This window comes from Strix uralensis, chromosome 2, assembly GCF_047716275.1.
Source record: "Strix uralensis isolate ZFMK-TIS-50842 chromosome 2, bStrUra1, whole genome shotgun sequence".
In the NCBI taxonomy this organism is placed as follows: domain Eukaryota; kingdom Metazoa; phylum Chordata; class Aves; order Strigiformes; family Strigidae; genus Strix; species Strix uralensis.
In genome coordinates this window covers 122,694,946-122,720,904 of record NC_133973.1, presented here as the reverse complement: position 1 = coordinate 122,720,904, position 25,959 = coordinate 122,694,946, and the positions used below count along the sequence as shown (strand labels likewise).

Genomic DNA, 25,959 nt, shown 5'->3' with positions numbered 1-25,959 from the left:
GAACCTGGGAAACTAGGGAGCTCAAAGATGGATTGAGCTGACAAACACATTAAAAGACACATTCCCAGCGTTAGGGCAGTCAAGCTGGCCACCACCATAGAGACCTGCCTAAGCAGGGTACCATGGCAAGTGATACTCCACCCATAAGACAGCCCTGGTGATGCTTGAACCGCCAGATTCACTTCCCTTCACTACCACTGAGACATTGTAAAAAGTTGGGAAAATCTGAGGGAATTTTGAAAAGGACATCAAAAACTGAGGGGATTGGATAGGCTGAATTTTTGGGAAAGATTAAAAGCTAAATATGGACATCGATGCTTGAATAAGCAATAAGCAAAGAAGTGTGAGAGCACTCTGCAAATATCTGAAGGAGATAGACACCCACGACAAAGAGAACAGACTATCATAAATTAGGAAGGAGTATAATTGCAGGCAATGGTATGGCATTAAAACCAGGAAAATTAAAACTGATTATCAAAGAAAAAATGTCTTTCCAACAGTGATTTATTGGTCCATGGTTTAGTCTCCCATGAGGTATGCTCCTATGCTTGTTATATTTAAAAATTATACTAGATGAACAACCAATGAATTTACGATACAGAAAATTCTTGTCCTTAGAGAAAAATGGGCTGAATGACCTCATATCTTTAAATTATCAGATTGTAGGTTTGGCTGCATTACACATTACTGAACAAAAAAAAAAAGCCTACAACCTCCCCTACATTTAGACTCAGAAATCTTAAAACAATCAGTATCATTTGATCCAGGCCTGTAAGTATTTTCCAGCAGTTACAGTTGTTGCAACAAACAAGGCAAACATTTATTCTGTAAGCAATTAAACATGCCTTATACACAATGCATTTTTTCCCCCAGCTTGCCAAGAATGAAAAACTCACATTGAACAGTGCTAAGGTTGAAACAGACCCTGCAACCCAAACTTGGGCTAGAACAGTACAAGAGCAGGATTGTGCTGCCAGGCTTTGTAAGATAACAACACATAGTCAAATAAATAGTATTTGTGGAATACAAAATATGAAGTTGAGCCTAGGAGTCCACCTCTCCACAAGACTGTGAAGACATGCAATTCTTGTTTTGATTTAAAAGACAACTTGCAACCAACACCTGCTGTGATGGGTTTTCACAAGTTCCTCAGTGCAGGTTGGAAGTCTAGCATGTTTCAATTCACCAGTCACTTCCTCTGGAAGTCTGTCAGAAGAAAATTCTGAAAGGAGACTGACTTCCTACTCTTCTCCAACACAGTTGGCACACATTAAAGTTAAGCTGCACCTTCAGCTTTTGTGGAAAATCTAGAGCAGAGACTGCTCAACAGGGACAGGGCCTGGGAAGAACAGGCCATTTCCTCCTCCCTTGTGGCCACGGTGGTAGGAGGGACCAGCCTTGCCACACTGCAGCACCAGGAGTTAACTAACACCTCTTTGCAGCATTGTAATACATCCTTAGTGACTAATTAACCTTTCTACAGAATCAAACATGGCAACTCTGTTCTCCCTACAAATCTGTCATCTATAATTAGATTTCTATAAATCATCCTCCAGAGTCACCAAACCAAAATAAAAGGTAAGTTCTTCATATATTATCATAATTTCACATGCTAACATTCTTCAGATGTTGCTAAAGTGGAATTAAAGGACAGAATATGGATTTACAGAGAAAGCATTACATCCTCAAGACAACGATCTAAAATAGTCCCACTTTTCAAACAAATAATGAGATAGACCGGTTAATGAGTGTTGTTAAAAAAGTCTGACAGCATAAACTCACTTCATGTTCATAGACACTGATGTGTGGTTTAAGGTAAACTTACATGAGAACAGTTGGTTTTAATCTTCCTCTTCAGTGTAGACACAGAGAGGTCCACACATCTACCAGCAGCACTGATGTGGTGGGCATGTCCTGTTTGCCACTGTATTTCCCATCTCTCCTGCTGCCCTCCCAATGGTCAACCCTAAGCAGACAAATTAGCTACAAGGTCTTTCCATGTCTTCTAACAGGAGCTGCTATTGGTTTGTCCCTATTGCAGTGTCGAAATATCATGTCCAAGCTATTGATATTTTCTGTTTGGTTACACAGAAATGGGAAACAAAGTCAGGGAACAGGATGGCCTTTGCCCTCTCCCAGGTTATGCTCGTTATGGCACAGAAAATATACCCTTTCGTTTCACGCATTACAATTTGCAGTGCTGGATCCATCCTAACTTTCTGCTACCTATACATGTTTAATGTTAATTAAGAGTATTTCTTTTTGGATACCCTGAAAAAGCTGTCCAACATACTTGGTAAGTAGCATTAATGATTTTAAGACTGGCAAGCTCTAAAAAAAGCCTGAAATATTAAATCCTTTTTAAAACTAATTGATTTCCTCAGAGTAGTTTTAATACAAAATATCCTGAATACCCTCCATCCATTCTTTAACCACCACTCATTCACAAGACTTTCAAACTGTTAGGAATCAATTTATTTCTCTAATTATCAATGGTTACTTAAGATTTTTCCAACAAATTTGGGGATGTGTTTCATTTCCCACTTGTCCAATAGCACAATTTTGCCACTGACCAGTAATCCATAACTCTAGCTCACTGGAAGTCTATTTGTAGTGTACTCTGTGTTTTTATTTACCAGAGATTGCTTGACTCTAACTGATATTTGAAGAACAGTGAAAAGATTAGCTTTCATATAGATTTTTTTATGTATCCAGCTATTTTAGGACTAGAAACTGATTATGAACCTGGAAGTAGCATGGACATACAAGCTGAAGGAACAAACAACTCACCATGAAATTCACACATCCCCTCACTAAGCCAAGTACAGTGGCCAGTTGCTATGAGATTGGGGTTCCCTTCATTCATTTAATTAAAAAAACAAAGTCACTATTCTGCCAGTATTGCACATTTCCCAACAACTGCAACATTCCTGTGGCCCTTATCTGCTATTCCTACACGTTATGTAGTTGCTTGATCTTATTAGTAATATGGTTGCATGCTTCTTGGAATTTGCATCTTCCAATTTGCTTCTGCTTGTGTTTTGCAAGAAATCCTGTTGATGCTGAATAAGGCTTTTGAGCTTCTACAAAGAATAAACTATGATTTTTTTTGTCTAACAGGGGTAACCTTCTTGTACTGCACATGGTGGTCTTTTTCTGCTTTTGTCTTTGTATCTCTAACTTACCTTGGAAAAGAAGGAACTTCCTCTGGGTCACTGATACCCTCAGGAATTCTTAAAACAGGTAAGTACTGCCAGCAGGAAATGCAGTCCTTCAAAATCTAAAGCCGTACTAAATGAACAATGCCTCCAAGTCTTGTTGGAGTCAACTATTTGGGACAGGATACTGGATTTTAAAATAACATGCTTGTGTTTGTATAACTCCTTGAAGATGTTAAGTGTTACATTTTCTTGTCCTTGGCCACTGCCACGAGTTTGGTGAATTCTCAAACTGTGCATAACAAACTACTGGATTAAAGACATAGCATTTTCAACAGGAATTGGATATCAACAGGATTGCTGTTATGTTAAGACAGATTGATGACAATGTCCTGCAAAGGAGCCACACTTTAACTGAGCTGTCAACAAATCAGGGATAGAGGAGAGCAAATGTTCAAACAAAAAAACTGCCAGGCACACATACTTGCAGCTGGGAAAACACAGACACTAAGGTCTATTTTCCCTTCTGATTAAAACAATTGTTTTATCAGTTGAAGTCTGACAGCTTCCAGAAGCTTCTATGTGCTTACTGGGTCCTGCTGCTTCTGGTTTTGGTATCTTCCTTGCCAGAAGGTCTGCATTTGCCTGGCCATAACTCAACTCCTCACCCATGTTCCCAGATGACTCTTTTCACTTTTGAAACATCCCCAAACCCAGCCCTACTGCTCCTCAAGTTCACAGTCAGAGGTTTTGTTGACAGAGGCTGGTGTAGTGAAAGAGCCCTGCTTTTGTCTTGCTTTGTAGCCGACACACATCTGCCCTCCCTCCTCTCCTAGACCCAGTCTTTCCTATTTCAGGTCCAATGCCTGTTTAAAATCTCCAATTCATTTGCCTCTTTTCCTTCCTAACCATACTGCCACAACTCCTCTGGTTTACACAAATCCCTCCTTCCCTTCATTCCCTTGTTAAAAATGTTTCCTTAATTGCCACTCACCCCTCTCAGTCCAACTGAAACTGCTTTCATGTTCCTGTAATGAACAAGTGACACATTGACATCTCCCTGGTAAAGAGGTAAGGCTTCTTCCTCATCTTTCATGATGTGTTTGATAAGCTTGATATTGTCAGTCACACACTCTCTGTCCTTTGGTTTTTTATTTTTTCCTTTCAGCTTTCAAGAATCTTTGCTTATTTGGGACTTCTTCTGGCTCTTCTGACCATTGTGTTTTGGTATTTCTGCTGCTTTCTTTCTCTCGGTGGACTTGACTCTTCCACCGTGCATGCCTGCCTTACCCACAATTATTTCTGAACTTGGACTATACATAACTCTTCTCCCTTGTCTCTGCTGCTGCTGCTGTTCATTGCCGTTCCTGGATGATCCTCTATCAGTCCTTCCCTCTAGTACTTGTAGCAACCTCTGATGCCAAGCTCGTAGGTGATTCCTCTTCTCCCTGAAACCTAATTTTGTTCACCACTCTCTTACCAGTGTCATCTCTGATTTACAAATGCCTTTAGAAATTAGGACACAAGACAGGGAGATTCCTAATGAAATTTATAGTTCAGAGAGTCACATAGTAGAAGTATTGGGACCAATCTTTGTGTCTGAGACAACAAGAGTAAACATGGAAGGGGCATCAGACCTTTAGAAGTGACCTGCCAAGAGAAGGACTACATTATACCACAATCCAGGGAAAACTGGGAGTAGATGCAGTCTGGGAAAACTGAAGTGTGGGGACAGGTCAGGTCATAGCTTTGGCTGAAGTCCCCAGCCTCCCTCTGACTCAGACGCTGCCTTCAGCTGGTGGGGTCTCGGGCTTGGAAACCTGCAAGGTTTTCCACCAGAGGAGATGGGGTGGGTGAGACTTAGGAGTTAGGCAGTAAAGGTTTGGGGGTTTGGAAGGTGTGATAAGATGTTGGAGGGAGAAATAGCTGTTGGTTAGATGCAAACATTGAAATGAATCTTTTAATTAGGAACTTCGGCTGCCCCTGGAGCGGCCAACGATGTCTGTGTAACCACTTGTCCAGGCATGCCTTCTCAACCCAAGTATGCTGTTTTCTTATTGCCGACCTACCTGACCCCCAGTTTTGCTTCTTTTGTATTCTTCACTATCTTTTGTTCTGCTCTGAGTGCTGGGAAAACTGGAACATTGTTGCCTACCACACTGCTTGACTTGTTTACCACACTACCTTCCCTTCTTCATCAAACCCTGATGAAGGACAGGTTAGGTCCTGTAAGGTGAATTAAGCACCAGATTAAGACTTGCTAGATTCTCAGGAACCTTCATTAAATGGAAAGCATTTCTCCTCCCTATACAAAACTACTCTGAGATGCTCCACATCTCAAGATGCAGAGGCACAATCTCCCTTTTTAACATGCTGTCATTTTATGTTGCTTTTTAAAACATTATAACACCTTCCAAACTAAAAAAAAAAAAAAAAAAAAAAAAAAAGAAAGAAAATGTGCATAAATAACCTCTTAAATCCTCTATTTACGTAAAGTTGGAGAAGGAATGTTAAAGATTTTGAGCAAGTTTCATCTAATTAGAAAGGACTTAATTACTTCTCTTGTGAAAGATGAACCTCTGGCTGATAATTTTATGACGATGGTATGCCTTGAGCAAAACACAGAAAATACTTTTCTGCCAGAACTTAAGAAAATAGAACTTTCATCATATAGATACAGAGTTTTGCACGAGTTGTATTCATAAAAAATCTTTGCTGTCTAGCATAGACAGGCAATCAAAACTGAAATCAGAGAGAGTAGCAGAAGAACAACTGATAAAGCTTCCACGTGTAAGTTCGTGCTTCTTCATCATGAGATCTATTTCATGTTCAACCACTTTATTAACCAAGACATTCCCCTCCACCCCATTCCTCTCCTTTTGTACCCCTAGCAATTTACTGGGATTCTTTCTGTGGATTATCTAAAAGCAGGGAAGGTATTCATGCACCATTATCATGCCTGTTGTCACATGAGATATATTATATGAGTTTTCAAGCAGAATATTTTATCTTGGAGACAGAAATGAAATGTCTGTTCTGTGAAAGAAGTGACAAGCTAAAACAGAAGCACAGTAGCAAAGACTCACGCAGCTTCCAGGTTGGATTCAGCCGTGTGGCCAGTGATAAAGAATTAATCATCCTTTATGGTCTTTATGAATCTGTATTCATACTGGTGGCTCAATCTTTTTTCATCATGTTAACTCTTACAAGGGAGTTTATTTATTGACTTATTTAAAAAAACCCTTCAGCCTGGTGCTGCAGTACTTGTGCAAACAAATCTGGTAAAATACAGAGAGCCAGTCGCTTAATTCAGAATGACTGTCTGTGAGTACAAGTATCAGGATCAAGTTCTTACTCTGACCATTTTCTGATTGTGCTTTGAATTTTTGGTGTTTTCTTGCGAAATTATCAGGCAAGTATCAAAGAGTTTTACTATTTGAACTAACTTTGGTCAGTACTTTTTGCATGGCAAAAAGTAATGAAATTTTATTAGACAGACTGTGGTGTCTTACACCACTTTGTGACCAATGTTTTTTTCTTTAATCATATAAGTGGTGACCTATATACTGGGTGTTTAGCAGAAAGCTACTTCTCTGAAAAATTCCACATGATGGATCAAAACCCAAAGTTCCCCCCCACCTCCATTCCATTAATTTCTTTATGGTTTCTTCATTTTAAAAATGTCATTTCAAACAAGCAAAAATTACTCATGATCTAACACACTGATACATATTCTGACACAGAAGTTTATCGTGGGACAAATACACTTATGTTCTCCTGTTTAGCACCACATTTCCACCACTGTTGGTTCACAATTCCCAAATAAGTAAAGATTGCTCTTAATGCCATGTTTCTTAGTCATGAATTATATTATAAATAAAAGAATGGTAAAAGCACAAATATATGTGTATATATGTAAAAATATGTATATGTAAATATATTTTTTTAACCTTACATCTTTGTATATATATGCATGTTTGTACATATACATATACATATGTTCCTAGCTTTTTTGTAGCCCTTGTTTCCAATAATGATTTTAGTCAAAGTTCCAAAATATGGATTTCATTTAGGATTAGCAAAAAAAAATTAGTAAGGCAATAACAATTTACTGTTATATAACAAGTATGTGCCTTTTAGAATAAACTTAAAATAATGTTTTTAATTAGCAAATGGAATCCAACATTTTCTAGTTGTCTCATTAAAATGAAATTAGATGCAGGATTGAGAATTTTAATTCAAAACATTCACCTCTATTGTTGGAACACATTCCTGAATGAGTTCCTAGATTACTTTAGTAAATGTCCATGCTAATGTACTTGTAAAACTTGGGGTCCAAGCCTGTTAACATTCTCTTCCAGAATTAGGACATCAGAAGAATTTCACTTCAGAAGAAAAAAGGGGATTGTATAAAATTACTTCAATCAAGCAAAGATTATTTCCATGTGTAACAGTGTAACTTAATTTACATTCCTGCATCACAAAACAACTGACGCAGTATTTTTAGTAATTACTGAATACTTACTTGCTACACACAAGATCCCTCAGTTGAGGTAACTGCACTGCAAGCAGTGGCAGAATGGAATTTTACATTTGTGGCAACGTGAAATATTCACATCACCTACTTTAAGGTGTGCAATTCAGTGGCCTTTCTCATGACAGTGCCCTCTAGCAACTGTGTAAGTAAAGATTACTTATCTTCTTCTGTATCACATATTACTACAGTGTTTGTTGTGAAGCACTATGTCCTTAGAGTAGGAAATTATATAATGTGTGAGAAAAAAGACTGGAATACCTCAGTGCCTTCTATACTGCAAATTAATGTTTCTAAGGCAACTCAATCAAGAAAAGCAAAGAAAAAAAATGAGAAATAAGCACTTTAAGTGGTAATGGAAGGGAGGAATTTCAAACAAATTTGCAGCTAAGTGAGGTTTATGCCTAATAGCTGTCCAGGGCTTGCTCCAGACCATTTTTGATCTAGGTCTGTGAAGCTTGAAGGAAAAGACAATTTTTAAAGAGTTTCAAGGGAGACATTTCTCTATGTATCCAACCCAGGCTAAGACAACAAACTGCACAGCTATAACTGGGGGCTTTGAATGTGAAGTGTCTGTAGACACCAGCCACCAGCTGTGAATACTTATCTACTTCTGCACCGTCACAGACAGCACAGAGTAGGAATGACTTTTTCCAGCCACGTTAGGACACTTTTGACTCTTATTCAACTTAGGATAAGCAGTGGGGCACACTCAGATCACTAACAAGCTCCTGGAGTCCTGTCCACCTTGGAGCTCCCACCCCCGGAAGTCCTACAGCTTCATGGGGAAAGAGCAGATCAGGGACAGGCAACAGGCAGCAGCATGTTGGATCTGCCCCTTCCCTCCAAAGCTGCCCTCACTGCTCCTCTCGAGCTTTCCTAGTCCCTCAGACCCACAGAGGCGAGAGCAGAGGCAGAGGTGCCAAGAGGCAGAGGATGCAAGGAGAGGAGGAGGAAGACGGAGGGAACCAGACTCGGTAAGCAAAAGTTGCTAAATGTTGTGCTTAGATGGTCAAATTTTATTTCACAGAATTGGTCCCTTGCCCATTGTCCCTTATCTTATACTGGGACATTTAATTACTCCCACACATCTGTATGGCTTTCAACCTTGTCCTGTTAAAGATCATCCTTGTGGTTTTTTCAGTCTTAATTTTCCAGAGTCACTTTGAATTCTAATCCCACTGTCTTGACTGACTGAGCACCTTCATCTTAAATGGGTTGATTACTTTGCATGCCTTGTTTTACAAGGGCAAACATGATTTTCATGGATACAAGTCTGATTTATGTCTTCTTTAGAAAAAGAATCCCTTTTTGCTTCTCTAAATGGTACTGAAATGTGAAGTTAATGCAAAAACACAAGTACATGGAGATAATGAAGTATGTTTCTGCCAAGCTCTGCAGTGCCTCATTTGTGCCTCATGCAGAGTGCTGAACTAAGTAAAAACTTGATCTGCATCAAATGAAGTGAACTTAACTGACTTCCTTGAAGATTCATAAATGAGAAGGCCAGAGAGCAGAGCTGTGAGGCTGTTTGGCTGCATGTGTAACAGGGAGAAATTCACCCAGCCATTCTGGCACCACGCTCAGGAGATGCAGCTAATCAATAAACTCCAGTGAACTCTCCAAATCTCTTACTTCAGTATTCTCTGGAAAATTATCAGCCAGAATCTGGTATACAAATAAACAACTGCCATGCAGATCCATACTCCGAATATGAGAAACAAGGGAGTTAAAGATTTGCTTGTATCTTGTGCTCCATTTTCCAAGAGAGCCCCCAGAAGTAGCCTTGTCTTGAGGAAGGTTACAAAGGAAAGAAAAAAAGATGTAGAGGTCTTTCATTTAATCTGATACAAAATACCATATGTTTTTGCATGCTTCATTAATGCTCCCCGGTTTGCCACCTAGAAACGCACAATGAGTTCAACCTTCAGGGGTCAGCAGTGCTCAGCATATCTATGAACGGAGCTCTAAGAGACTGTGGGGACTATTGAATAAGAGCTGACTGCTGAATATTAATCCTGCAGTTTTAGGTTGGATGGTTTGGAATCTGAAGACTGGCTAAATACATATCATCCCCCATCCTGTAAATGCCACTAATCACCTGTACAGTTCTCTTCTCAGAAATAAAATAGTATTTCATTCAGAGGGTGCCTTGGAGAGTATTCTTTGAAAAGATTTGCTAGACTGTAAAATTCTCTGTTTACTCATAGTTTTGAAATTAGATAAATACAGTACCCTTTATTGAGCTTTCTAGTACAAAAAGTCCTGTGTTTTGAGTGATAACATTCATTTTTAGAAAGCCTAATACTATCAGACTAGCTGTACGTGGTCTGGAATAAAGCTTGCTAAATGCAGCAGAGTTTTTGTGGCTGCACTGAAATATGAGCAGTGTAAAGAGAGGCTGCTTCACTGTCTCATTTTTATGCCCAGTGGTCTTTTGTAGACTGTTCTGCCTAAATTTTAGATTTAGTAGATTACCTTCAAATTAGAGTAAATTGGAGCTCAGGATTTACCCACAGTGCAATGCCTTACTCCACTAGAAGCCTAACAATTTAAATGCAAGGGAGCACAATCTTTACAGCCTTAGAGTTGTCTTGTCAATGTGCTATTTATGGACTCTTTTTAGCATACATAGGCATACATGCATGCAAAGCTGAAAGGTTGAAGTGAAATGACTCAAACAGTGGATCTCTCCTGCAGCATTAACATTACTGCTATTCCAGGCTTTCTTATTTGTGTTAAATAACAGTGGACTGAATAAAAAGGGAATAAGAAGTGTGATGGATATGAAAATACAATGATGATAGTATAATGAATTAATGCTTACCATTTCCTGAGTGTTTGCAAAATCTGTCCCTTTCAAGCTACACTTGTACCAAGACCATTATAATACTAATCAGGACAATACAAAGCAATACATATTTCTATCAAAATCTACTTAGAGCAATGAGCATTCCTGCTCCCTAAAGACAAAACCAAAATAAAAAAAGAGGAGGATTTCATCTCAATGAAACAATAGTGCCACTGCATATCCAAAGAAGGATGTTCACACGTGGTTAAAAATACAGACTGAGCCTTAGCACATTGTCTTGCATGTAGAATAAACTACTCTGCATCTAACTCAGAATCACAGCCGTGACCCCTCAAGGTATCTTTAGTTGACCTCAAATGAACATAAAAAAGAAGTTCATAGAGCAGCCATTTCTTTGCTATTTCTGCAGCATCTGTCAAGGCACCGGCAGTGCAGCCTCAGTGTAGAAAGTGTTAGTGCTTCTGAAACATGTTATTAGTGTAAATCTTGGCCTGCACTTGACTTTATACTTAATGACAGGATGTCAAAAATACTCTGATCTGTATTAATGTAGTTTCTGGAACAAAAACACTTTCCATCAATTATGTTTTGATCCAATGCAGTTAGCTACACCATCCAGTCTTCAAGTAATGATGCTCTTTTACACTGTCATCTGTTTCTCACCCATGAGACAGCTAGGTGACTTACCACAAGGGTGTAACAGATCTTGAATCCAGGTTTAGCCACAAAGTAGTCATCGGATTTGAAGGTTATCTTTATCTGATTTGTTCTTGATGTTATTCTTGGAGGTACTTCCTTGTGTCCACACCACCGTCCTCGTATAACTGTGCTGGTCTCTGATACATCTTCCACTTCCACAAAGTCATACCTGGGAACCAGTGTGAAGGATTATTTTTTGTTAACTGTGGTTACAGAAGATGGCTGCACATAGACAGGAGCACAAAGACAACTGTCCCATTATCCACTGCAAAACATCAGACTAAATATACAAATGGTGGGCATGCTCATGTAGCACAAAATACACTAAGCTGCAAGCTACTGCCTGAGTGCTCAAATGGCTGATTTTTGGGCTCCTGGAACATGACAGACAGTATTTTCTGCCGTATTAAAATAGCAATGAGAGGCACTTGCATGTGCTTTTTACACAATAAGCACATGCATTGCATTTCATGTGGTGGATAAATAGAGACCTCATAAAATATTATTTTATTTGTATTGATTATTACTTAAGGCAAGCTGCCCAAGCTGAGCAGATGCAAGCACTTGTGCACTTTCTGGTGTTCCCCCAAATCCCTGCAGCAGCAGCCACTGGCTCCTGCCTGCTGCGCCTGTGGGAGGGCTGGAGCCGGGCTGCCACTGTGCCAGGAGCAAAGGGAGATGCTGGAGGGACACAGGGCAGTGGATGCTGCTGAAAGGTGCTTTTTAGCACCTTCTTTGTAGGTGGCACGGTGCTCCTGCTAGATGGTTTGGAAAGACTCATTCAAGCTTTCACACAGAAAAGGGCAGGCTGGCACTCTGCATGTCACAATGGGGACTCCGCTGTTTGTGTGGGTGCTGTCACCAGGGGAAAAGCAACAGCACATATTGCCCTGCGCAAGGTCACACCTTGGCCAGGCACCTGTGCCATAGTCATGGTGCCCTGAGTCCAAAGAGCACTCTGCCAGGAGCAGCAGACACTAAACCCCAGGGATGAGAGGACACAGTGACAGCACTCACTGTCACAGTCTGAGTATTTGCTTGCTTGGGTCATTTATCGAGTTCATTTATTGAGCTGGAGAATAAGAAAGGCAGAGAAAAAAGTCCTGATCTCACTCCATCTATGAGAAAAACAGCGCTTGATACCTGTGGAGACAGAATTAGGCCCCGCACATTGTGGCCAGCAAGGAAGAGGTGGTGACAAGAGGGACAAGTTGAGTGCAGGCAGTGAGAGATGGAGAGCGCTGCCATCCTCACAGTACAGTTAAGCTTTAAAACTTTGGAGGTCTTTACCAGGAAAGGTTTTTATTATCAAGCATGTCTTCCCTCCAAAGAGGGAGTTCAAGATTGATAACTGATTCTTACTAGTAATGTGTTCCTCCCCACCCCCAGGTCTGTGGGCCAAGCACCCACCTCCCTGACCACTTGTGGGAGCAGAATAGCTCTGTAAATAACAGACCTGCTTTTCTTTTTCTGCTGAGAGCCCATGTGAAAAAAACGCAAGTACTATGTGGCTTGAGAATATCGGCACTGCTGCTTTTATAGACACCCAACCCCCAATTGCACAGAACAGAAAATAACAGATTTGCTATAACCAAATCACTTAAATCTGCCCAAACTCTGCTGAAACATACATTTTTTGTAACACAACAAAGTTTAGTTCCAGACAGAGGTAAATTTGTCTCTGGCTCTCTCCACCGTCCTCTGCTCCCTCATGGTGATGGACATGGTAGCCGGGCAGAGCTCCGTGCTGCTGCACGAGCACCCACCACTGCCCCCGGGCAGCATAACAGCCAGTGAACACTTACAGTAACACAAGGCATTGCAGAGTTTTCAGCATAACATAACCTTGTAGGTTTTACAATTTAGGGAAGTTGTCCTGACTGTCCTCCCCACTTTTTAAGGCCAGGAGCCAGACTAGCTGTTAGCAAAAATGGGGCAAATCCATGGGCTTTCAGAGATTACTTCTGCTTTCAACAGCAGAGGCTTTGCTTCAACAATCATGAAACTAGGTGCAATCTCAGTTGTTTCTGTGCATCCAAGGAGCCTCAGAGGCTGGGTAATTTAATTGCTTTTCAGAATCATCTCTTATCAAGTGCCTGTGGAAATGCTAACGGCACTTCTAGAAAATTCTGTACAACCTTGAATATTTCCCCTCCTTCTGAAACAGCTCTGCTAAAGTATACTTTTCATTCCTCAGCCTGAATGAATTTCAATCAGTTTAGTCTTAATAGTATGCAAATTACAATAATTAGCATTAATGAAAAATTGAATGAAAACACTAGGAAGTTTCTGGAAAAAAAAGCGTAAAGTCACAAGCAAGTACAAAAGGAAGGTAAGGTGCAGAGGTCCTGAATTACTTGTCCAATATGCACAGCATTCAAGCACATGCTCAGCTCTCAGCATTCATTCCAATTAAAACATTCCTGGCTGTCTTTCTAAAGCACCACTGCAGTGATTGTCAGGGCCTGAAGTTGCAGAAAGGACCTAGTTTTGAAAAACATATTGAGCATCAGCAAAAAGTCTAACTATGCACACAGTACCTAACTGGCTTAAAGACATCACGAGCTGTCGGCCCGAGAAATTCCTCACTCTGGAAGTAATACTACGCAAATACATGTCTTCCAGGAACGCCAGGGAAAGCCTTATTGCAGAAAAGAATGTGATATTTCTCCAGCTTCTATGGACATTACGGATGATGGAAGGTCTTTGCTTCTCTCTGCATCCTAAATTAGCTGCTCTGGAAAAAGCAGGCGAATTGTCTTCCAAGACGGTCCCCAAACTCATAATGCCAGTAACAGCTTGACTTCCCCTCATCATGCCACCACCTTTAATGGCTCTTGACAGAGAATACTTCATCCTTTTTTCCACAGTAAATTAGCCCTCCATTTCAAAGTTGCAATGCTTTAAGGTCAGCCACAGTTTATCCACTGTGTAAATATTAACAGGCCACTTCTGTATGCATTGGGCTCTCAATCTGGGAAAGCGTTTGTGGTGCTAGGAGGTAACTGTCGTTACTGACTCTGCTGCTGATCTTGGACCAACAGTACCAGAGAAGAGCAGCAGCTGCCAAGACCATCAAAGCACACAGAAGGAGAACCAGTTTCAGGCTGCATTCTTTTATTACTAAATGGAAAGCAAACCTGCACGAATGGTTCTCTCTTATTGGTAACACAGAAAATTAACAAAGCAAAACAAGAAAAAAAAAAATCCACCCTGTAAAACCCTGCAGAGATGCCAAACTCTATAAATGCAAATTAATTGACAAAGAAGATAAGATAAGCAGAGACTGGGTGTGCAGAAATCCTAACAACCCAGTTCTCTGCATAGATAAGGTGTAAGTAACAACATGATCAGGCAGAGAGCTGGAAGCTGAGACTTGACATCACAGCACTCTGCCTTTCTGAGCACACAGAAATCCTGAGCCTGATCTCTCCCGCAGAACAGATAGCTGAATAAAAGAAATATAAACAAAAAACTCTGTGGATTTATACTGTTTTAGTGAATGTTGGCAAGATTCTCCTCTGTGCTCTGCTAATGCAAAGCAGTTTATCCACCTGGGTTAATCAGCCAGATCAACTGAGCTTATGGTCACTTTTGCTTAAAAGGGAAAACCCAAGCAACCGGGATATAGTAGAGTATACTTTATTAGATATATCAGTATGCAGAGCATACTGATGTTTGTGGACCTGTATTTAAAGGTTTTAAAAGAAACTGTACCCATGAAGAGTAACAATAAAGACAAATAATTGAAAAACAGTTACATTTTTCAATGCATTTTTATCTGTTCCTCACACCCCAGTATAACATGTACCTACTCACTCACACCTCCCAGAACCTTCCACCTACTAAAAAAGATGATTTTTGCCTGCTGAAACATGACAGAGGTGATAGAGGACAAAATCCTATTAAAGTAGTACCTGAGTTGTTAGGTAGCTGGATTTGAGTGTAGAACTGCCTTGTGCTTAAAATATGATAGTGCTAAAACCTGCCAAAACTGCTTGAAGTCCAGGACAGCTCAATTTATTTATAAACTCAAAGACCAATTTGGGTTGGAAGTGACCCTTGGAGGTCTGTCCTCCAAGCAGGGCCATCCCAGACCCGGCCAGAGATACCAGGTTTTGGTTTGCAGTCTCATGCCAGTGGTCACATCTTTAAGCTCGAAGGTGGTATTAAGGAGTCCTTTACAAACTTTCACTTGCCACTCACCTGCAGATATCATTTTCAGGCTCCTCCAGTCCAAACTGATTATCAAAAGCCAGCTGGATCCTGGTGCTCTCTGGGGAGTGGAGCCGCCATGTCAGCAGGAGGTTCCTGGGGTAACTGCTGGGGAAGCGAGGACTGTGGACGCAGCCATTCCCTGCCACGCTGATGGTCTCTTCTTTTCGGTACAAGTCTGTGAGGTGATTGCTCTCTGTTAGTAGTCACAACTTGTAGAAATTAGTATGTTGTTCCAGTTACAGGAAGGCAAAAAACACAACAATTTATAACACAGCACAAATTATTTGCTTTTAAAGTCTATAAAAAGTTGGGTCTAGGAGCAGTTATTATGAAATAAGAAGTACAGTGTATTTTCTCTTAATTCAACCCCCTATAAACAATAAGAACAACAGTACTCAATTATATAGACTCTTTATTTTACGATATATATCATTACTTTTACATTGATATCGATTATATAATTTCATTCTCACTGTTTTGGTTTTAATTTAAACTTTAATAAAAGCTGCAAGCTTGAGAACAATGAAGTGAGACAGAGAGATGTAAAAAGGTAGACAGCCCTGCTTCCCAAATTTGGTGCTCTGGGGAGAGATGCCCTCTGAACAAAAGCAGCAATAAAAGGCTGCAGAAAAGCGCATGGAGGTGAGTCTGAGTTTGTTTGTTGTGCTTAAATATTTCCTCCCAGAAGTATGTGTTAGGTCACATTTTGATTTTATTTATATGGTGTGAATCACTTGCTGTCTGTGGATCATTAACACAAATAGCTACTCCATGCTTACACCGATGTAACTGAAGTCTGAAACTGTCCCACCAACCATCTTATTGAGCAACTTCAAGACAAGTAACCAAGTCTTTACTTATTTAAAATTCCACAACTTCTGCCTGAGCAAATACTCAATTGTTCCTAAAGTTTACTTATACTGAGGTAAAGCCTCATCTGCTGTAAATCCCTGGCTCCAAGAATAACAGGAACTGTGGCAAGACTCAGCTCTCTAAAAGTCAAAATGTCTTCTAAGTTGCACCATGCATTTGCATTGTCCAGCTGTTACTGATACTGGAATTTGGCTCCCAGCATCGAAGAACTGCAAGCAACTATTTTTTTGTGCATTGACAACTTTAGTGTGGTAAAATTTCAAGGACCAGCAGGCTCCAAGGCAAGACGCAGATCGCGGCAGGTTTCCTGCCTAGATTCCATGAGGACAGGGAGGTCCAGCAGCACATCCAGCAGCCCCCAGCAAAAGTCCTGTGGAAGCTGTGCTGTCTTGTGGAGCCACTTGCATGTGGGCAAGCTGAGCCCCTTCTCAACATAGCCAGTGGAAGATACACCCGAACAGGTACTGAGTCAGTCACCCAACTGCACTGACCAAATTTCTACTTATTATAGGAACTTGGACACTTGCTTTCATGGGAACACCTGAACTCCAGTGTCCTAATCTTAAACTGAACATCACCTCCAGTACTCTGCTGAATGCCAAGTCAACCTCCAGTTCCACTACAAGCAACAGAAATATAAAAATGATGCCTTCTCCTGAATTTGGCTACTGAGGAAGAGCAAATGGGGGGAATATGAACACCGGAAATACAAAACCAAAATAAGCAACCAGCCACAGCCATCTATCACACAGAGTGATCAAAGTTTTCTCTCTTAAAATTAAATCTGATGTTTGAAGCTTAATAAGCTCTTTATATAAAAGAAATACATTTGTTTCATAAATGCTTGTGGAAGACAGGAAACCAGAGAAATGGTACAAACTTCATGGTAAGCACATCTATATTTCAGGTTGCTTTTCACTGGTTCCTGGTTGTAAATACCAGGATGCACGTAGCTGTAAGCAAAGCATGGTTGTGTGTCAACAGTTCATTGTACCCTTCTGACAGGGTAATAATTCTAGCTTCCAAAGAACCTGAAACTTAGAAGATAAAAGTCTAGGTTTCCTGTAAAAAGTATCTCCAAAGATCTATTGTTACATCTTTCTAAGATGCTTTCATTCAAGATGAAATGTTCTCACACCAGGCCTGAGCCACCCTTTCTAAGCAAATACAGTCCTGACTCCACAGCTCACAAAGTGCAGAACGAGCCAGTTTTGTTTTGTTCTATTCTGTTTTGACCAAACAATTTGCATTGGAGAAGTGACAATTCAGTGAAAATAAAGACCACCCACCTATTGGTTTTGTTGTAATTTTCGTCAGGAACATCTGCACTCAAGTTGTTTTCTATTTTATTTTATTCTATTTTTTCTCTGAAAAAAAGAAAAATAAAGACACCTCCGTTTTTTCCCCCCTAATCTGGAATGAAACAAAATGTCCAGCCAACACTACTGAGTTCCTACTGAAATGCTGAGGACCTTTGGACTCTGAAAAAACCCAGTACACCCAAGAGGACAACATATTTCACAGGACTATGTCCAAAATGTCCAAGAAAAGGGATAAAAATAAAGCAGTTTCGATGAAAGTAAATTCTGCACTTTTGAATGAACCAACCATTCCCTAAGTCAGAACAAAAGCTACTGCAGTAAAACATGGCATAACTCATCCTATACGTGAGAGTACTTTGCTCTTCTTTTTTAGACAGCAAACCCTTGCCATTTTCCCACTGTCAGCACTCATTTCACTGCGTGGTTCAATGTGGTTGATGCTTTTGAGGGAAGGTTCCCTTTGCCAAGCCAATCCTAGTACAGGCTTTACTCTGGAGTTGTCAACTGCTGAGATTAGTGCCCTAGGGACAGTATCTTTTAAATATGCTCATGTATATACACCCAAACAAAAAAATCTACGCAATTTACTCAGCACACAAGCTGAGAAAGTATGTTACCAGTGTTCTGGTACTCCAAGAAGATATGCTCTGCCACAGCTTTTCATTTAACTTAAAACTCTGAATCCCACACACCAGGGTGCTCTGCCAGCAAGTCAGTCATAGGTGACCAACATCAGTGCTGAAATGTAGGGCTGGTGCAGCTCTGCAGTATCCAAGTTGAACAGGTAAATGAAGAAATAAAGCTGCACATATTAAAAAGATTAAAAATCAAAGCACAGTGACTTGTTATTTCTATCATAGCATTTCTATAAAGCCATTATAGAGGAAAGGCTGGAGAGAAGCATGGGGAGACAATGCTCAGAGAGTAAAATAGGGGGTATAAAAATATTACAGTATGAAGATATGCCTTTTCCACAAAGGAAGAAAGTATGTCTGATGAGAATGGCTGTAAATACTGTTCCTATAACTCACATGGGATGAAATGCAAAGACACTCAGAGCCTTCACCTAACACTGGAATAGACTCTTCAGGAGCTCTGAAACATCTAGATTCCCTCTCACCTGTCTCCCCACACACTAAATTACAACCTGAAGTGCTGTAGTCAGGACTGGAACCAAAAGCACTAGAGTTTCCTATGGGAATTTTCAGTGTGATTTTGCAGAGTTAACTGGTTTAGATAGACCTGTGAACACAGTCAACCCAAAGTCGGTCTCTGGAGGTTGGCCCCTAACAAATCATCAAGTATCTGGGAAACAGCTTGAGGAGATGTGAGCAACTCCTGTACTTCTTGTAGCAACTAAGGTGTGAGACTAAAATGACAAGACCATTTCCAAGCAGGCAAGCATTGTCCTCATCAGATACACTGGGGAAACTTGTGGAAACCAGACACTGACCATGGGGAAAGTCAGGAAAAAAAACACTTGAGAAAAGATGTAGGCAAAGGAAAAGGCAGTGCCTCTTCCAAGGCACTGAACTGTCTCATGCTGCAATGCAATACAATGCAGTATTATACAGTGTCCTGAATGTCACATACTAACTGTATTCCATAATGCTTTATAGGAGTAAATAAAAGATGACAGTGGGTAATACACTGCCTGTCACATTTACTAAAAAGCATATAAAATCACTTCACAATGCATAAAAGTGGGTGTTAAGTCATAAGGCAAAAAGGCCATTTAAGCAATACACAGAAGGAGGATATTCTAGATGGCAGGAGCTACAAAGAGGTCCTTTCACTGGGGGAGGGAAACTATCTTATAAGGAAGATGAGTGGGAAGGAAGCTGGGAGACATCCTTCACAGTGAGGCAATTTGCTGCAGAGTCTGAACTGACTGGGAAGCAGCTTGCTCTATTTTATTTATCTGAACTAATCTCTCATTTAATTCTTTCCCAACCACTAATTTTAAACATAATGGTATACACGACAGTCCAGCTGTCCAAGTTAGAGGAGTTCCCATTTAAGTGCTCAAAGCAGCTGCATTTTCAGAAGTGCTTGCCTTCCTCCCCCTGCATGGAGGACAGCTGGGTGTCAAACTGGGAGCTGGGAAGTTCAGCTCAAGATTTAGAAAACTGTGCTGGTCTCAAGACTTTCCCCACCATGGGTGCCCAGCACATCCAGTGTTTCTCCTTCCCAGCTAGAGCATGTTCTCCTAATGCCATGCTGCACGAGCAGCAAAATTCAGAAACACAAATTTCATCCTGCATTTGCTCTGGATGCCTGCATTTCCTTTCAAGATTTAGCAATGTATCGACACATTCTTGTTAAAGCTACTCCCAGTCATGACATACCTAGTACAGAGATAAGTTTGCTTTTATTATCATAATTTAACAGACAAGCAATTCCTCCAATAAAATTAAAAAAAAAAAAAACCAAAACCCAAGAGGCAATTAGCTAATAGCTACTCTGATATCTGTTCTTGGATATCCATTGAGCAAGAAGAATCTGTGAGTGTCAAGTCCTTCAGAAAGAAGAATAATTCAGAGAATGACCTTGTCTAAGGACCTAACCAATAATATGGAATATTTAGTTCCACTTTTTTAAAGTTTCTGAAATTTTAGCCTCCCTTCCTACGGTGGTGTCCTGTGTATATGTTTGCTTCTGTTTTTCTTCCCCTTGTAGAAGTGGTTGGCCAACCTCAACAACTTTGATACAGTGGTAGAGGCTGAAAAGACACCATATTATGACACGTTTTATAACAAGAAATATACCCCCTTAGATCCCATGGAATGTAACCTGATGAGTTCATCCTCTGCCACAGCTGAGGAGAGAGCTGCTGGAAACCATCTGAAGTTCATTTTACCACTTCTGAAACTATTTGTTATTTCAGGAAAGGACCTTGGGAATTTGCATGTGGGAGTTTTCCAGATATAACCCTCCTCCCCCACAGCTACTCTTTTTGAAACAAATACAGTGGTCAATGGTTTGCCACCAGTTTTTAAACAAATGAGATAACCTTCGGGGAGAATAATAGCTCTTCAGTTCCTTCAGTTGAAAATTAGCCTGATCTAAATAGCTGAATCCAGAGAGGGAGAAGCAAAGAACAGTAAAACATTTTTGAATTCAGGCCACAAATTAGTTCATCTCGGGGACAGGCATGCCAAGCAAGCTGTATTTATGGCAGCCTGTTCAGATATTCATTGGTTTTTTTTTTTTTTTTTTTTAATTTCTCCACCCTTCTGCAATAAGGAGAAACTTTATTTGTTATCCATAAGGTTCTGCATAAATCAGAGGAATAGATGACAGAGTTCATGGTCAAAATAGTGTGTTCCATATCTGATCATAACTTGTTGGGAAGATATAAAATTATAAAGTTATTTCTTAAAAATGGCATTTTTTTTTTAGTGAATATAAACAATAAAATGAATCCTAGTCAGTGAACACAACACCACACTTCTGCTCTCTAATGAAGAAAATAATACTATGTTAGTAACTGTCTTAGACAGTACCTGTCTTAGACATCTGTCCTTTTAAAGACAGTGTTAAGCCTAACACTCCTGCTCCCACCACGATTCACCAGCAGTTCTCCAAGAAGGCAGACCAAGGAAGAGAAAGTGTCAGGATCTCCAGTAATGAAACAGGAATAGCACAACCCTGGCCAGGCTAAAAATTCTAAATTCTCTCTTATTGGAAGCACTAAGCTGAGAAAACAGTCATTCAGGTATAAAGATGAATATGAAAGAGTATTATACTGGGCCAGTGGATCCAGTCCAAAGCATTATTTCAGGTTGCTTTCTGCTTTACAGAACTTCAATAGTCCCGTTTATTTCAAGGGGAAATAGACTACAGGCTACCTTATAGTTAAGCTTATACTTAAGGAATTTGCTGGATCAAGACCCAAATAAGAGACCAGCATTTTAACAACACCCTATGTGTTCCTTGCCACCCAGCAACTGAGCTATTAAGAAGTGGACTTAAACCCCACTGGAGTTGATGAAAGACTCTTCATTTGGTTGGCTTGCCACTGAACTTCAAAGAAGCAGCTCCAGGTACCTGCTCCCTCTCTTATCAACAGGACCTTTCCTTTTATCAGGAGCATGAAAGATACTCCGGGCATCACCAGAGTTCACATCCAAAGCATGACCCATTCTGTCATTAAGGCAATATCAAAAGATGCTGTGTGCATGTTTATCCACATTCAGACCTCACGTGCACTCATTCAGCTCTCTCTGAGTCCCTGAGCTGTGTGGAGATCTTAGCTAGAAGATGTTTTATGTCTGTATAGGATATATCAAAGAAATGAAAAATTGAGCTGTAGTTGAAAGAAGAAAAATTAGCCAGTGCAGAATACCAGTACAGAAGGTATCAGAAAATAAAAAAAATCCCAGCCTTCTAAAATTCAATTCAGAGCCATCGAGCATTTTATTACAGAATGGTGAATAGTCTGCCTGTGCTTCTGTGCAGAGCAACCCCATGAGTCTTGGCATTACACAGTCAATCTATGGTTGAACAGGACCTCAGCAAAGACCACTCATGAGAATATTAAGTGGGCAAATGATAAGGAAGTCCAGGCATATAATTCATAAAGACAGCCTGTTACAATGTTTCTTATTATAATAAGCATTACTTTATTTGTATTTAATAATATTATTTGTATTGTGGAATAGTCACCATCATAACTGCATTTTGGTGGGATGAAGGCTGTGACTCTCCTTTGTTGTCTTTGGTAGGTGCCTTCCTCAAACTTCCACAGATGAATACCAAGAAAAAAATTCCTTATTTATTTTTATGGGGATATCAAACTCTGTAATGTTTCCTTTTTGCAGTGACTTGTATTACTTGCTTTTATTTGACTTCTTGATAGAGAGTTTGTTCTACTGAAAGAACATGCTGAATGTCTTATATTAAAGCAAATGTGTCTATAGAAAAGTAACATATGTTAGACTTACATAAAAAGCTTTGTTAACTGCTATTCTTTCATTGGTCGTAGTGTTGCAATGCATCTCTCTGTTGGACTCTTAAACCAACAGCAAACTGAATATATTTTTCTCTTGGGATTCCATAATTAAGTATGAAAAAGGAAAATGTGTATATCAAGAATGTGTAGCTTTAATGATGTGGAGTAAGACTAATGCAAATAACCCCATGATCATGAGAATAAAAATACATAAAACCTTGAGAAATTGTGAGAAAAAATAAAGAGGGAAATGACTCTCCTGATGCTGCAAAGAGCTTAAAGGAAACCTGGTAACTGAAGCAGCAGTGAGCGCTGATACCTCCATGAGAAGGATGGTATAAACCAAACTTGTGTAGTGCCTCAGACAAGACGATGCCAGTTATAGACACAATTGCTATTAAGCATGAATATGAATACCAGACTTTGGCTCACACAGTTTTGCAAGGAACTAGAGTATTGCGGACTTAGGCACTCCAAATTTTCCTGTTTAGGCAGTGGCTTCAAGTAAGCAGACCTTTGTGGGGTGCTTCCTTCAAATCCTCCTGGTGCAATGAAAATACACTTTTTTCATTTTCCTTTCATTATTTTTCAAATTTTTATGACCAAGAAAGGACTTTTTGCCTCAGAAGTCTGGCATGGCTCAAGTCTTAAAAGATAATTTGTTTTAAGATGTTTTAGAAACTGTTTCTGTCAAGCACTCCTAAGACTCACTAAGATGTGGAATTTCCTTAAAGAAAGAAAAATGTCGATAAAAGGAAAGAGAAAATCCAGTCAAAGGGGGAAAGGCTTCTCCTGTTAAACATATCATAGCAGATAGACAAGCAATTACTGAGTGTAAGGCTGTACGTTAGAACATTAGGCAATAAAAGGAGAAGTTGTTTCAAAAGACAAATCAAGGCAATTTTCTTTTTTAATGTAAGTTTCCTTACCCTCTATGTCAGTACTGAAAATCTGAAATCTCTGGAAGGGAGTGAAAGGTCACTTCTTATAATGGAAAGTCTGGCAACAGTATTCTAGCAGACAACACTTCCTTGGACTGAGTCTGCCATGGGCATGCTTTTGGTCTCTTAGGGTCCGTATATCGACTGATCGCACAAAGATAAAACTTGTGGGGATATTTCAGTCCCTTTAAGGCAGGTGTGTTAAAGTTCTAAGTACCTTAAAGTTACCTAGATCTTTTTTTAAAAAAACAACATAGGCAGATCTCACTATATTAAAATATGATTTGATGGTAGTCCTTTCCTTTTTCTGTAGTAGTCTAACAGCTAAATCTCTTCCAAGGAAATAGGAGCCTGTGTTGTTATTCTTCTATTTGCTTGAGAGAATTCAGACCACTTCTGTCTCCTCTCAAGGGATGAATGGGTTCTGGATGCTGCTTCAAAGATGGGTTCTCCATCTTCCAAGAAACGGTTAGAGGTAAAATGCAGGAGCAGTTCTTGGAGCATGGACCAGAACCCAAGACTTAGCCACAAAGTAAAGATCTAGCAGTTTTTCTACTTTCTACTCCAGAGCATGCCATCCTGGGTCTCTGACAGTTTAATTCAGAGCACACCACAGCTCCCTTTTTGTCCCCATGCCCAGTTTTCTTCTGGAAACCACAGCACTGGGGTAAAGAGGGCAGTAGACAATGAGGTCTTTTCCAGCATGGAGGCAGAACACAAGTAGGGCCACAGGGACAGCTTTCCATCATTTAGATAAAACCCCTGTGTTGAGAAATATTTCCCCAGTCTGGAAAGCAATTTAAGTTGTACATACTGAAAATACTGAGTACTTTAAGTGCAGAGGATCTTTCCTGTAAGTGCTTAGGATTTTCTCTGAAGGTTTGGCATCAGAATGCTGCAGAGCTGTCATGTGGATAGATACTGTAATTTAACAAAGTTTCCAGGCACATTCATAAAATTCCCGGCTGTGGCCTTCTTTTATTGTTATAATCTTGCACCAAAGGATCATCTAGAGATTTCCTTAGTCCTGCACCAAAGAATGAAACTATATGTGGTGAAAGAGCATGAGAGTTCATTCACTGCCAATATATAGGGACCAGTGGCTGGGAAGATGATGCTGGCGTACATCAGCAGAACCCACAAGCTCAAGAGCTGCTGTGTCACATGCAGCAACAATCTCTCACACCAGCACAGCCACATCCTGATCACTGTAAGCTGAAACCAAAATTGGAAATGGAGTTGGCTGCAAAGGCTTGATTTACACATCACAGCTTCCCAAGTCCTTTCTGGAAAAACAGCTGTTTGGCTGGTTACCAAGAGGAAGTGATGGGAAACATTCCTTCTAAGCTGTGTGGGGGTGTTTGACAAAAAAAGAAGAGCCTAAGAAGTTGTGGAGCTAAGACACCATTCAGGCTCAACTCATACTGCTGCCCCATGCAGTCCCTGCTGCAGCCATCCCGCCCGCACTCAGCCCCAGCGGTACAGGGCTTCGTGTGTGACTGGCTGGTCACAGCTCTGCAGGGAGGGTAAGGATGTCAAGTAATGAGAATCATGTCATTTTTAGTCCAACTGTGGAATTTACCAGTGGTACTTAGTTGAGCCATCTAGTGCAAAACTTTGTTCTCTTACTGTTTCATCATTGTAGCGTCCAACACTGGAGGGGCAACGTAAAGTGTAAGGTAATGTAAATTAAAAAAAATGTAAAAAAAGCAGTGTAAAGACACACATAGATAAAGGTAATTCCAAGGTCAGAAGTTCTCTGTACAACATTGGATATCTCATTGGTTTTGCTCCTGTCTATGTGAACCTAACGTGTTTATTGTCAATTTTGTGGTGGTTGGAGATTTTGATCAACGTTGTGTTATGCACTATGAACACAAAGTGAGACACAACCTCTCCTCTGAAAAGTTTACAGTTCTCAGGATAAAGGATGGAAGAACCAGAAAGTCTGGAGAAACATTTATATCATTCAGCAAATCAGTGATGGGACAAAGAATCAAACCTATCTCTCCAGATTTCTATTCCAAAGCCCTCACTGGGAAATGCCCTTAGAAAACTAGGTTTTGTTCTTTACCCAGAAGCTCCCTAAATGGGATGGGAAAACTACAAAGAAGAATAATAATTTTTTAAAAATTCAGTAGGTTGTTTTCTCCTTTTCTAGCAAATTGGATTGCAATAAAATGAAGATATGCACATAGGTTTTCTTCCTGAAGGTGAAAGGTGAAGGAAAATGAAAGGTTTTCATTTCACCCATTAAATAAATTTCAACTTACACACTTTCAGCTGAAAAATGTGTTATCAGAGCAGGACTGGGATCTTCTGCTGCACATGTTCCCAAACCTTTTGTAACACGTTTCCCTACTTATAGGTTTGTTAAGTTAGAGCCACAACAGATACTGCATGAGCAGATGAAAACACACTGAAACCTGCGTGGAGGAAACAATATTC

General features: G+C 40.1%; 1 protein-coding gene across 5 annotated transcripts in view; it reads right to left on the bottom strand.

Annotated features, from left to right (window-relative positions):
* PDGFD (platelet derived growth factor D) overlaps positions 1 to 25,959 on the bottom strand; it is a 146,655-nt gene that overhangs the window by 46,689 nt on the left and 74,007 nt on the right. For 4 of the 5 annotated variants that reach the window (XM_074860181.1, XM_074860184.1, XM_074860185.1 and 1 more), the window contains exons 2-3: positions 15,410 to 15,614; positions 11,192 to 11,372 (exon numbers count right to left, since the gene is read on the bottom strand). In XM_074860181.1, the coding sequence (XP_074716282.1) occupies positions 11,192 to 11,372; positions 15,410 to 15,614 (386 nt within the window). The remainder of the gene's footprint in view (positions 1 to 11,191; positions 11,373 to 15,409; positions 15,615 to 25,959) is intronic. The other variant, XM_074860182.1, reaches the window with a different exon arrangement.